Source organism: Lissotriton vulgaris, chromosome 7 (genome assembly GCF_964263255.1).
Source record: "Lissotriton vulgaris chromosome 7, aLisVul1.2, whole genome shotgun sequence".
NCBI lineage: Eukaryota > Metazoa > Chordata > Amphibia > Caudata > Salamandridae > Lissotriton > Lissotriton vulgaris.
In genome coordinates this window covers 1273929119-1273943227 of record NC_141695.1, presented here as the reverse complement: position 1 = coordinate 1273943227, position 14109 = coordinate 1273929119, and the positions used below count along the sequence as shown (strand labels likewise).

Genomic DNA, 14109 nt, shown 5'->3' with positions numbered 1-14109 from the left:
CATGTTTTATACTAGAATGGCGCTGGTTCAATAAATGTGAATCAATGTGAAGTAGTGTGGCTCACTGGTTAGAGGCGGCAGACCCGAGAGCAGAGGACGGCCCGGGACCAGGGTTCGATTCCCGGCGCGGCAGGTTTCTGGACCAGGGTCAGCGGACTCGATAATTCTCTCGCCTCGGTGCCCACTCTGATCAGCGATCACACTCTGCAACTCTGGGCATTAGCTTGCCTCATCTTCACTAACGGCCCCACCAGACCGCCGGGGATGCCTGGTCTCACCCTGGAGATACCCATTAAGGGACCATCTCTCAGGGAAGCCAGGAAGGGTTTCGCAGCGGTCGAAGCGCCTTGGGACCCTACGGGTAAGTAGTGCGCTATATAAATGCCAATACATACATACATACATACATAAATGCTTATTGAAAAAGTCCCCAAAGTGTATTCTGTGTATCTCTCTGAGACTAAGTGAGCACGAAAGTTTTGTACTGTTTCCACGATCCCTGAAGGATCAAGGGTTATCATGTTCAATGGTCGCCAGAAACTATCCGCTCCTTGGTAAGGTTCAGGGGCTTATAGTGGCACTGTGAGCTAGCTGGTCTATAGGCTGACATATCCTGTGGAGGTGTCCAGAATCAGTCTAGACACCAATCCCTTAGTTTATGTTGTCCAACAAACACATAGATCCGATGTATTTTTACGAACTACACGACACAGCGGGGGTAAGGCCTAGCCGCCAACCGTGATGGCTGCGTAGGCTGGCAGCTCTGCCATAGCCCGTCTTTTCTGCTTTATCTGTGGCACCGCCGACAGATATTTTGCTGCGAAAATGTCCCCCGGAGGCGAGTGAGAGGGTGGGAGATTGCGATGGCTGCAGCTCCGGACCGCCTGCTGCCTGTGGAGCGGAGCGGCGCCATGTGGAAAGAGATGCTGCGTGGTCGGGCATGTGCCTGGATCTGAAGCCGGGGCCTCGCGTGCTGCTGCAGGCCGGGCCGCATCAGATAGACTGCTGAGCTGAAAGCGGATGGGGCGGTAAGCGGCTGCAGGGGGGAGGGAGTCAGTGGCTCCCTAACCATCAAGGCTGTGTGCTCGCTACTACGATGGCCTCGCGGTGTTGGAGGCCGCATGTGTGTCGGCGGACCGGCATTGGCTGGAGCCCTACCCCACAGATGTACCTGGAGCCCCCCCCTGTGTTGAGTCCCTGGCTTCTGACTGAGGTTGCCCTGCCTGTCATAGGTACCCTTCCTGCGGGCCCTCCACCTGTGCCCCCATTGACGCCCTCCTCCTCTGCTGCCTGGAGGCAAGATCACCGGTGCCTTGCCCTGTGATTGGGCCTGTGTGGATGCCCCTGCGCCTTCCATGCTGGCACTGCGTCTAGCTTACTTGTGGCGCCTGTGCTTGTTTGGGAGTGCTCCTTGCTGGTGTCCTACGATCCGGACCTTCATTCTCCCCCCGCTGGAGGCTGCTCTGGGTGCTGCAAGGCTGACTGCTGACTAGTTGCCCCGGGGCTGCGGCCCTGCCTCGCCTTTGTTTTCTACATATTTGGGACTGCTGTGACCAGTGACTACCTACGGGGGCTGTTTCTCTGCACTGCTTTTAACCACCTCTACTCACACTGTGGGTGTAAGGACCCCTGCCAGAGCACACTTCCTTTCAAAGCTTTGGGGCCTAGCACGGCGGCACAGCAGTCTACCATGGCGGAGGGAGACAAGGTTCCTGCGATGGCGGCAGCGGGGGCGGAAGGCCTTGTGGCTGAGCTGCGGGCAGGATTCAAGGCTCTGGACACCAGATTTGATGCCCTTGACCAGACCTGGATGCGATGGGGACCCGGTTGGACAAATATGAGGGGCGTCTGACGGTGGCAGAAAGTAGGATCTCAGACCTGGAGGATGGGGCGGCCCAAACAGCCAAAAAGTATGAGAGGATGGAGAGGCTCCTTAAAACGGTAGCAATGAAGAACGAGGATTTGGAGGCCAGGGGGCGCAGAAATAATATCCTCCTTACGGGAGTGGCTGAGTCGATCAACACGGGCAGGTTGGACCTTTTTTTTTTTAGAAACTCCTCACGGACCTCTGTGGCAGGGACTTATTCATCGATACTTTTGTAGAGGAACGTGCGCACCACATCCAGGGGCCTCGGCCGAATCCGGGGTGTCCTCCACGCCCGATTACGATTATAGCACGCCTTTTGAGTTTCAAGGACAGGGATGCTGCTCTGTGGTTGGCTAGAGATAAGGGGCAACAGAACTGGCAGGACTCCTTAATCATCTCCCTCTTCCCTGATTTCACAGCGATGGTGCAGGATGCGCGCAGGATATATGCGGAGTTAGGGCTGCACTGCGGAAACTTGGCTTGCGCTACGGAATGCTATACCCTGCGCGTCTAAAGATGGATGTGGATGGACGGTACCAGGTTTTCGAAACCCTCCATGAAGCTCAGGAGTTTTGCCACCAATATTCCAACACTGCAAAGAAGAACTCTGGTGCATCTTCATTGCACGCGCCTTGTGGGGGTGTGTCCTCGAACAATTGGATCTGGTAGATGCCTTGCGCCACCACTCTGGCAGCGACTTAGGATACACGCACTACTCTGCACCACACGACATTTGGACTTGCATTGATTATTGGTGCCTCTCGGCGGGCGCGTTACTATGGCTTAGGGATATGAAGCATTTGCGTGTACCTTGTCCGACCATTCCAAAGTACTGGTACAGTTGTGAATTCCTAGGGCTGGGGGGTGGAGCGCACTTGGCGGTTTCTGGACATAGCCCTATGAGACTCTATTTTTGCAACTGAATTGGGGGAAGCTATCGTGGAATATTTCCAACTGAAAGTGGGTACTGTTGACACCAAGGCCACACTCTGGGAGGCGTTTAAGGCCTTCACTAGGGGTATCTGTATCTCCAAACATGCTGGTGTGCTTCGGTCACTTTGCCTCACCCTTGCGCAGGTAGAGACCAAACTACGAGACCTTGATGGTAGCCCACATGCACCGGACTCCTCTGATACGCTTAGGCATGCTTCTCTGCTAGCTGAGTTCAATAAAGCTGTGGATAGAGAGGCCAACTTTCTGGGTAAATACTCCGTAGCTCGTAGGTACGGGGAGGGAGAATGGCCCGGCAGGTCACTGGCACGGCTGATGCGATACACTCGTAAACCCACGTACATAGCTGCATTGACTGGGGACTCCGGGGAGAGGATAACCAGAATGTGGGGGTGTTGCGCGAGGTGCTGAAATATTATATGGAGCTATACACCTCTAGAACTGATTCAACCCTGGAGGACTGCCAGGAGTATCTCGACGAGATTTTCCTCTCCTGGTTGGGCAAGGTACATCAGGAGTTCCTGGCTACACCCTTTACGGAGGGAGAGATTTCAGACGCCATTGACGCGCTGGATGGTGCTAAGGCGCCTGGGTTGGATGGTTTTACAGGCTGTTTCTATAAAAAGTATAAAGATCTGTAAGTCCCTCATCTTATTGACGTTTTCCAGGAGGCAGTAGATAAGGGGATACTTCCGCCCACTCTTAGGGAAGCGGTCATAATTTTAATACCCAAACCCGGTAAAGACCATCTGAAATGCTGCTCATACAGGCCCTTGTGACTACTGAACTTCAATAAGATCTTTGCTAAAGCAAATGCCATTAGGCTTGCATTGATTATTGAGCAACACATCTCCCCGGCGCAGTCGAGTTTTATTCCACACAAATCCACGGCCCTGAATAGCCACACACTGTTCAGCATTCTTAATAGGCTTGAACCGACTTTACCAGCAGCAGCTGTGTTGTTGGATGCCGAAAAGGCATTTGATTCACTGGAATGGCCGTTCCTATATACCACCATGCGCGCCCTGGGGATCCCTGAGCGGTTTTTGGTGGTGATTAGACTGCTGTACACCCAGCCGACGGCCTGCATCTGCCTCAATGGCATGCGGACTAGGGCATTCACTCTTACCCGCGGGACGCGGCAGGGATGCCCCCTGTCCCCCCTTCTTTTTATACTGGCGCTAGATCCGCTGGTGCGACATTTACAGAGTAAACACAGCCACCGCGGCTTATAATTCAAGACGGACCGTAGTTGCACACACTTTATGCCGACGGCATCATATTATATGTGCGGCGCCCTGATGACAATTTACAACCGCTGCTTTGCGAGGTTACTAGATATGGCACCTTGTCCGGTTTACACATTAATTGGGGTAAATCAGAGGTACTCCCGCTGACTGATGCGGTTTGCGCCAAAACTGGGGACTACTCATTATCTTGGTGCAATGACTCGGTCAAGTACCTAGGTGTCCATAGGGACCGGGACCGTGTCATGCAGTTGAACTATGGCCCGGCGGTCGAAAGGCTCGAAAGAAATGTAGAGCGGTGGTTGCGACTCCCCCTGTCCATGGCCGGCTGCATAGCCTTAATAAAAATGGTGGTGTTGCCACAGTTTTTGTATTTTTTTATGAACATCCCAGTCCCTCTCTATAATGTTTTTTTTCTAGACTGCGCACTTTGCTTGGGAAGTTGGTGTGGGCTGGGAAACAGCCTCGAGTTGGATGAGACACTTTGGTGCTACCATACGAGAGAGGTGGGTTTGGCGTCCCGAAGTTGCACATCTACTATTTGGTTGCCCAGGCCAGTTTCGCTCAGCACTGGTATAACATGGATATCCAGATCCCGTACTATCGGCCTGAGGCGGACTTGGCGCTCCCGGATCCACTTCATGCACTGTTGCCGCGCAGTTTCCCTCGTGATCCCCGTGATATTCAAACGCTATCCACCACGAGCTGGGCTTGGTGCAAACTGGCGAAGGTGACTGGCTTGAGTGCCCTGTACTCTCATGCACTTTCCCTGGCCAGTAACATCTGGATACCTATCCTGCAAGAAGCGCTAGTCAAACATACACTATCTAAACTCCGTCTGCGTACCTTTGGGGACTTATTCCCTGGGGGGCACATATTCTGGCGCATGGAGGATTTTGTGCTCATGCGTGTGCAAAGGGCGCTCCGTGCTTGTATTGAGAGCCACCCATTGGCGCCCACTGAGTTTCCTCTCCTGACTGGAGTCATTAGTGGAGGTGATGTGAACCACTTGGTTGCTAGACTGTACAAAGAGGCAATAGGATTGCTACCAAGTAAGTAGAGACACAGCAGTGAGGGCTGCCTGGGAGGGCGAGCTTGGACATCCCTTAACTGATCTTTAATGGCGGCGTTGCTGTGTGCAAACACGGAGAGTATCCCCGAATCACCGTCATAAATTGTTGCATTTCAAGTTTCTGTAGCGTCTATATTTCACCCCCAGTAAACTACACCTCATTGACCCAGCGCGGTCTGACGCCTGACCGAAGTGTAAAGCCCCGCAGACGGACTTTGCCCACATGACATGGACATGTCCCAAGTTGGAGGTTTATTGGACATCAATTTTTAGTGAGATATCTAAGATGGTTGAAATGGACATAGCACCGTCACCTCTCCTTGCCCTTTTGGGGTACGTCCATGACCTCTCCAAGTCCCTGCGTTGATTTGTAGCGATAGCAATCCTGCTAGCCAAACGTGAGGTGGCCATTAAGTGGGTGGGTAAAGCCCCACACTTCATACATGGTTGCACAGCATGACATATTGCAACACCACCAGCGATACACATGCTCAATTGCAGCCGCCTGCCTCTAGACCGGTGGACATTTGGAAACCCTTGCTCGCATACCTACAGCGTTCACAGGAGCCTAACGACACACCATCACAGACACCGCAGGCATCATAGGTTCAGGGGACATAATTGGCGCTGCATTCTGATGTTAACTATGTTGCACAGCACCACTGTGTGTGGTGGTAGTCGCTGCATGTTTATGGCACTGATTATAAGGTCAAAATCGACATTGTTGAAGTGGCTGCATATTACGGGTCATCTGTTAGACAAGCGCTAGTCATTGGGAATAACTCTGTTATTTGTTATGTGCCGCTCATGCTACCACGGACTTTATATGCCATGATTCAGACCGACTGTCTTTTCTCGTTTTTTGTTTTTTCTTCTGTATGTCGTTTCTTTGGAAAATGCAAATAAACTAAAAAAACATTTTTAAACTACACAACACAGCTTCCTACCGTGCTGCACAGGTCATATTTTATGTGAGGAAACTCCTCATAGATAGGATCTGCTTCAAAGATGCAAAAAAAGGTAACTGATATTGGTACGCCAGCGCTGTATGGCCTCAGTAACATGGCACCACTACTGGTGTCACTATAAAGCCAGTGTTCCCTACCAGCGAAGTGAGAGCTTTGTGAAGGTTTCCAGATCCAGTCTGATGCCTGGGGTTGTTCGACATGTGATGAATCTGCAGGTAGAAGTATCCATCAGAAATATACAACTACCTGCATTAAAAATGTCACTCGTGCTGGTAGCTTGATGATTTTAAAAAAAAACTAGAGTAAACCCTTCAGGTGTCCAAGTTTAAAAAAAAAAAAAAAAACACTTGTATATTCTCCCTCTATTGATGTAAGATATCCAGTATTTTCTGAGTGGATGTTAACCCAATGTTGGGGAACTGCTCAGCATGTTGCAACTAGCGAGTGAGACCTTGCGATGGGGCTGCTCAAAGAGAGGTTACACAATCCTTAATTACTTCTTAAGATGTTGATTGGGCTTTAAAGCTGTGAAAAGAAAGTATTCATGAGAACATCATGATACTCCTATTTTACGAGTTATAACTCACTTACTATTCCCAAGCCACTATGTATGAACAGATTAAGCTAAAGAACTGGAATCAATTTTTACCTGTCAAAGTCAAGGTGGTTGTAGCCCAATATATAGCAACCATGTAATCGTTGAAGTCTGACATGTTCTTCAGGAAATCTGTATGAGCTAACCAAGAATCAGGGTCGCAGCTGAACAAAACAAAAAGAAAATGAAAATCAATGTAGAATAATGTCTTGACAAAAACTTGACAGAGGAGGGTGGTATACTGAGACTATCAAAATGACACACAGCAAAGATAGAAATTAATAAGGGAAAGACAAGCAAGTAACAGCCTGATTCATGTACGGGCCGTTTTGCGTGGCCCTAATAGCAAATCATAGCGACTCGCTATTGAGGACACGCAAAACGGCATTCATGTAGGAATTGCTAAATCAATAGCGATTCCTACATGTTCGCTATTTGCGAGTAGCAATTTGCTACTCGCAAAAAAAGGAATTTCTCCCCATTCATTCCTATGGGCCAAAAGGCCCATAGGAATGAATGGGGAGTATCCCTTATTTGCGAGTAGCAATTTGCTACTCGCAAATCAGATAGCGATTTTAAGGGTGCCAGGGGTGTCCAAAGGACACCCTGTAGCACCCCTAAAATGCACATTTGAACAGGTGTTGCGCACACACATGTCCAAAGGACATGTGTGTGTGCAACATGCAACTTAGAAAAATGCTTTTAAAAGCATTTTTCTATGTTTTTGATATTTACCGAGAGGTCTGACCTGCAAGTGTCATGAATAGCATTTAAGGAATCTCTAATAGAGATTCCTTAAATGCTAATCCTCGCATATTTGCTAATTCCTCATTAGCGATTTTAGCATTTGGGATTGTGAATCCCAAATGCCAAAATTGCACTCGCAAAAGGCAAGATTCTGAGAATCTTGCCCTTTGCGAGTGCAATTTTGCTTCATGAATCAGGCGGTAAGAAACATAAGCAGGACAATCTAAAAACTGAAGGACAAACAAACAATAAGAGGAGAGAATAAAATTAGATATGCTTGACAATAAAAAAAACTATTTTACAAATGTGGTCATTAATGTTAAAAGAATAACTAGGGAAAGAATTTCAGTGGATCATGCTTCTGAACAAGACGCGAAGTAAGAAGGGGTTGGTTATTAGTAACGCAAGAAGGAATGGACATGCTAAGAAGGCAATAAGGTCAAGTGACTTAACATTAAATATACATTTTGCACATTTTTATCTTTTATAGATTCCCCCCTCTTTTCAATATTGACCAACATCACAACTTAGAATCCATACAATTTTGTTAACAGATAAGTATGTAGTAAATACCTGAGAGTTCAGCCAGAGCTTGGTAGCACTGAAACAAGTTCCATAGAACAGCTGGGGACACAAGGAACAACCCAATGTAAGTACAGAGGAACCCCAAGTAGGCTGTGTGCAGAGAGGAAACACAGCTGTGTACTCTATAGAAGTCAATGGGAAAGTCGCAGTTGCATTTTTTAAGAAGGACCCTTGCAAGTGGACCCTAAAGGTACCCCGTGGAAGACAGAAGGCTAGAGAGTCACCCCCACCCTTGGATACTCCAGGAACCAGGTTAACTACACCAGGGAAACCTGATGCATAGGTGCGACATGATGTTGGAAAACTGCTGTAGACCACAATGGAAGACTTCAGAAAAGATGCCCCTGGCGAAGACTGTGCAAGAGTCCGGTGGAATCCAAAGGTGGATTCATGAAGAGAAGAATCTGCAAACCGAGGGGACAGAGTCCATGCCACTCAGAGGTGACCTGAAGACACGGAACAGCAATGACCACAGATGACGAAGATGCAGGAGTGATGGCTGAGACCTTGTATCTACAGTTGTGAGGACCAGGAGACAATGTGGAATACCAAGAGCTGTTCACTAGCTGTTCCACGTCGGAAGTCAAGAACCAGGGGGTCGCCTCTGGTGTTGTGTAGTTCCTATATTCCCGATAGGTTCTGCGCATTGGAATAATGTATCCTATAGATGTGATGTAGGACTTATGTCTACTAGGTCTCTATCGAATATAGTAAACTTAATTGTGAGTGCCAGCTAGCTCAGAGGTCACTAGAAACATTCTCAAATTCACAAGAAGGGATTAGTTTCTGACAACCGCATAAACATGACAACTTTTTTTCCCCAAGATAACACGTATCTTCAGAGTCGTGGAAACAATATGAAGGAACTAAAAATTACACTACTGGACTATACTCACCAATAGCCCATATATCATAATCATAAATAATAAGTCAGTCGGCAATGGAGAAGGTTCAATCGTTTATTCTGCAGATACAGGCCCTGACAGGGGAGCCTCAGTCTACACAACCCTCGGAGGTGCGCAGAGGAGACTGGTTACACACAAGCACAGTAAAGCATATATACGATTCACACATAGCATGATATCACCTTACTAGGAAAGATACAAATTGTTCGTGAGCCAACAGGAAGACCCATATAAGGCACAATTGATTGTGGGTAGCTGAGCCTAAGCTATTCCGGGGGCAGGTCAGTAAGGTGCCTCCCTTTCTATCTGTAGCTCGGGGAGGACAGGAACGGACGCTGCTAGAATGTGCGCATCCCACAAGGAGGGCAGGTGTGACCTTGGGTTTCCCTCAGCTACAAACTATCGGGCAGCTAGGTCTGCCACAGTGGTTTCAAGCAGAAAGCCCAGTCACGTGGTTTCTGGGAAATCACGTTAAGAGACAGAGAAACAAGACAAAATGGTTTTGGTCCTACCAATAGGTTTGGGCAGCACTACAGTGAATCACTCCTAACAATAATAATGCCATGTGAATAATACAATGATAACATGCAGTTATAAGGTTATATTGTATATACTAGGCCAATAATATGTATTCATGGGGCGTGGCTAGAAGCCAAGCATGGCGGCAGCCTAAAAGAAGAGCTCCATAGATCGGGCGGCCTCTATTAATATCCGTGTATCCATCCGTGCAGAAAAGATGCTCTAACGGAGGAACCCGAAGCCTAGGACCGAGCAGAACTCAGGGCAGCAACTTTGAACATTATCCGACACGAGGCAAGACTTATGCCAAGGCGGTTCCGAGGCCCACACCGCAGCGACAAGCCGGGACCTGTCCCATTCGATAGTCCGAGCGGAAGTAAAGGCAACCCGGGAGAACACCACCGGAAACGATCGACCATCACGATCCAAGCAGGCAGACACCCGTCCAACACCTGAAACGAGTGGTCGAAGTGGCCTAAATGGACATCAGCGAATGTAGGGAAGGAAAATAAACACTGCCGTGGTGAAAGACAGCCGGACTGCGGGCAGGTGAAACCGAAAGCACAGTGAAACAAAGGATCGGGCCGCCATCTTAGCACATCGTGTCCAGCCCAACAAGAAGTAACGTTAAATGCCGTTATCATACGACGTCGAGCAGACATCAAAAGATTGAAACTATGGCCTAGGAATAAGTGCTGCCAGCTAGTATGGGACCTGCGTAGATTAAAAACCTGCCGGTACCCGCGCAATATGGATAGCATCGGCCTAGTACACAATCTGATCATAAGTAAGGAGCGGCATAGACCGGACACAGGAGAGGTCCTACGGGCTCTGAAAGACTAAGAAACACAGCCCGCGAGAAACCTGTGGCGCAAAAACTGCGAGAATGGCTGGCAAGAACTCGAGAGGAGGCACTACACAGACCCGTATCGATAGATATGCCAGTGGAGGGTGTTCCCCCTCCCCAGCGGACGGCAAGACCCTAGCCAGCAAAATGGTGGACGGGGCGAGCACACAGAAGACGACGCTGGAAGACATCATGCGGGCGCTGACACAAGTGCAGGCCACAGTTGGCTCAATATCTACGGAAATCACTCTGATTAGGGCGGACTTTCACAAAATGTCTGAGAAGGTGAACTCAATGGAGGTGGTCACAAAGTCGCTATTGGAAGATGTGTCTGAGCGCCAAACGGCGATGGAACGGATGTCGGTAGAGAACAAGACATTACGCGAGAAGCTGGATGATCAGGAAGGGCGCTCAAGAAGGAACAACATCAGAATCCTTGGCGTACCGGAATCTGAGGGCACCAGAGCGACAGACCTATATGTGGAGGAATTGATTAAACAAGAGCTCCAGCCTAAAGGACTATCCACCTTCTTTTCGGTGGAAAGAGCACATCGAGTACCGGGGGGTAGACCCAAACTGGGTGCGACACCGCGACCTATCCTTGCCCGTCTGTTCAACTTTCGAGAAAGAGATGCCATTTTACAGGCGGCAAGAGTGTCCCCTCCCGTCAAGATCCACAACTCCACGCTGGCCTTCTTTCCGGACTATACAGCGGAGGTCGCGCCGCCGCCGGAGGACGTTCTTGGAGGTAAAGAAAGAACTGATAGCGAGAGAGATCCCGTACTCAATGATTTTTCCGGCCAGACTAAGGGTGATAGCAGAAAACAGGACTTGGTTCTTTGACACTCCTGAAATAGCATGAGACTGGCTGGAGGGATGGAGACCGACTAACCAGCCCCGTCGATCAAACAGGACGCATAAGAACAAAAATACAGGAGCTACTTCAGACTCGCAGACATCTCAGAGAACGGAAGAGGATCTCTCGCTGGACGGAGATACTGTGGTCGACGATGCCAACAAGGAACATTAGCCGCCTGGTGACCACAAATAACTTTGTGAATTGCCTGACGGTCTGCTACAGGACACTGGGCCGAGGGCATCTGAGGAGAGTAAGAGGGGCCACCGGCTCCGGAGAATCTTCACCCCCACGAGCAAGTATTTGGTGTGGGGAATGGGTTAAGCACTCTGCTAATTTGAGGGGGCGGGCGGTTCTATGTCCGTATAGCAGGGGGGCAGGGAGGGGGGGAGTTCAGGGTGATTTTTTTTTCACTGTTTGTTTTGTTTGACTCTTAAAGATAATAAACATCGAGACGAACTGAACACACAGATGGGTACCCGCCAGATACAACGGCATCAATGCATTAGGAAAAACATGTCCATCTTTATAGGCAAGAAATGGCACAAGACGTACAAACTGCTACCCTAGCAGAGAGTATTCACTCAGGGCCGGTGACTCCACTGCAGTTGATGTCCTGGAATGTGCGGGGACTGGGAGACAAGATAAAGAGGGGGCTGGTTCTGCAGGGTGTCAAAGAATGAATCATGATTTGATCCTTCTTCAGGAAACACACCTAGTGGGCACGGCCTGTAAGGCATTAGACAGACGAGGCTACCGTAAGATAGTGCATTCAGACTTTACTTCAGGATCCCGTGGGACGGGCATTTTAATGAGAAAGGCATCCCGATTTATACTACAATCCACCAGAACTGACGAACACGGCCGCATTGCAGCAGCTTGTGGACAATGGGAAGGAAAACCACTTAACATAGTATCAGTATATATTCCACCGGCGCTACATGCGACTACCCTTCCTGACCTGGGGAAATTCCTGTTAGAACTCCCGGAGGGCGACTTTGTGGTGGGGGAGACTTTAACCCAGTGGCACACAACACGCAGGATAGATTTCCGGTTCGGACACAGACCCCTGGTCCGTCCCGCTTCAGTGAATTCATGGAGACACAGGGACTGCTGGACATCTGGAGACATCTTAACCCTGAGGGCCAACAATACACTTATTACTCTGCAACTCATAACAGCCTATCCCGCATTGACTATTTTCTTACACTGGGCGACGGCCACCTTACTATAAATGACATGAAGATTAGGCATAAGAGAGTCTATCCAATCTACCCAGGATATATTAAGATACCGCACGTCCGGAAGGAGTTGAAAAAGACGATCCATTATTACTTTACAGAAAATACAGCTTCAGTACCATCCCCCACAACCCTATGGGAGGCCTATAAAACAGTCCTGAGAGGGCAGGCAATTACAACAATAGCGGGACACAAGCGCATGCAACAAAGGGAATTGCTGGACTTAGAGTTAAAACTCGAAGCAGCAAACGCGGCCCACATGGCAAACCCAACTGAGGATACACTTCACGCACTTCATCTCTGCCAGCAACTACACGATGACCACCTGAGACGGCAGACAGTTGAGAACATAGCTGCAACAGCAAACAGAGTATACGACATAGGAGACAAAGCCAGAAAACTCCTGGCTTGGCTAGATAAAAAGAAGGAAGGCTGCAGAAACATATTACAATTGAAAGACCCGGAAGGGGTGCTACACTCGCGCCCATCGGAAATAATAGAAACCCTAGCAGACCACTTCCAAGGAGTATACACCCCGGAGGTGGAAGTCACGGCAGAGGCAGCAATGTTGGTGCTCCAGAATGTGCGAACTCCGACTCTGCCGCAGGAAGCAGTAGACGAATTAGAGGCAGACCTATCGATAGAGGAGATACAGGTAGCAATCAATGCACTCCACACGGGTAAGGCGGTGGGCCCCAACGGGATCCCGGTCGAATGGTTTCAGACAATGGCAGACACACTGAGCGGACCCTTGCTGGCCATGCTAGAGGACAGTCAAGTGCAGGGAACCCTGCCCTTGGATCAACGGACAGCGACCATTGTGGCCATTCTGAAACCGGGTAAATCACTAAACGCCGAAGTTAAAATCTTGGCGAAAACACTAGCCACCAGGCTGATGCCCCACCTCTCACACCTGATTCATCCGGATCAGTCGGGCTTTATGCCCCATAGAACGGCGTTGAACCTTTGACTTGTGCATGGAGCATTGGCACGAGCCCCCTTACTGACAGGACCAGCAGCCATACTGTTGTTAGACGCCAGAATGGCGTTTGACATGGTGGAATGGCAATACCTCTTCGCAGTGTTAGCACACATGGGTTTCGGCCCTAAATTTATTTCCTGGATAAGACTTCTGTACACGAATCCTGTTGCGCACGTGGCGGCCAATGGCCACATCTCCCGAGAGATACCGCTGGCTAGGGGGACGAGACAGGGCTGCCCGCTCTACCCCCTATTGTTCGCCTTGGTCCTAGAACCACTAGCCACTGTCATTAGAACCACCCCGTTACTAAGAGGAGTACATTGGGGGGATAATTGGGAAGACAGGGTCTCCCTCTATGCAGATGACATGTTAATCTACCTGTCTGACCCAGAGACTGGCATCCCGGTGCTGCTAGCAATATGTAATACACACAGCATCAACTCTGGTTATACCATCAACTGGACAAAATCGATCATTTATGAATTGAAGGGTCCCTTACCGGACCTTCCCAATGACTGCCCATTAACGATTGCAGACACCTCGTTTAAATATCTGGGAGTCCACGTCACCCGAGACGCAGCGGTATTTTATGAACAGAACTTACTACCGCCACTCACTCGTCTGAAAGCAGACGTGAGACACTGGAAAGCTCTCCCGCTGACGCTGCTGGGGAGAGCCACCCTCATATTTCCAAAAAGTGACGGCGGTAGTAACAGGTCTACTATGG

General features: G+C 49.4%; 1 protein-coding gene across 1 annotated transcript in view; it reads right to left on the bottom strand.

The window, feature by feature from the left end:
- Positions 1-14109, bottom strand: part of LOC147703391 (uncharacterized) — a 9287842-nt gene that overhangs the window by 4038683 nt on the left and 5235050 nt on the right. Inside the window, exon 17 of the mRNA XM_086931832.1 lies at positions 6755-6864. Coding sequence (XP_086787958.1) covers positions 6755-6864 — 110 coding nt within the window. The remainder of the gene's footprint in view (positions 1-6754; positions 6865-14109) is intronic.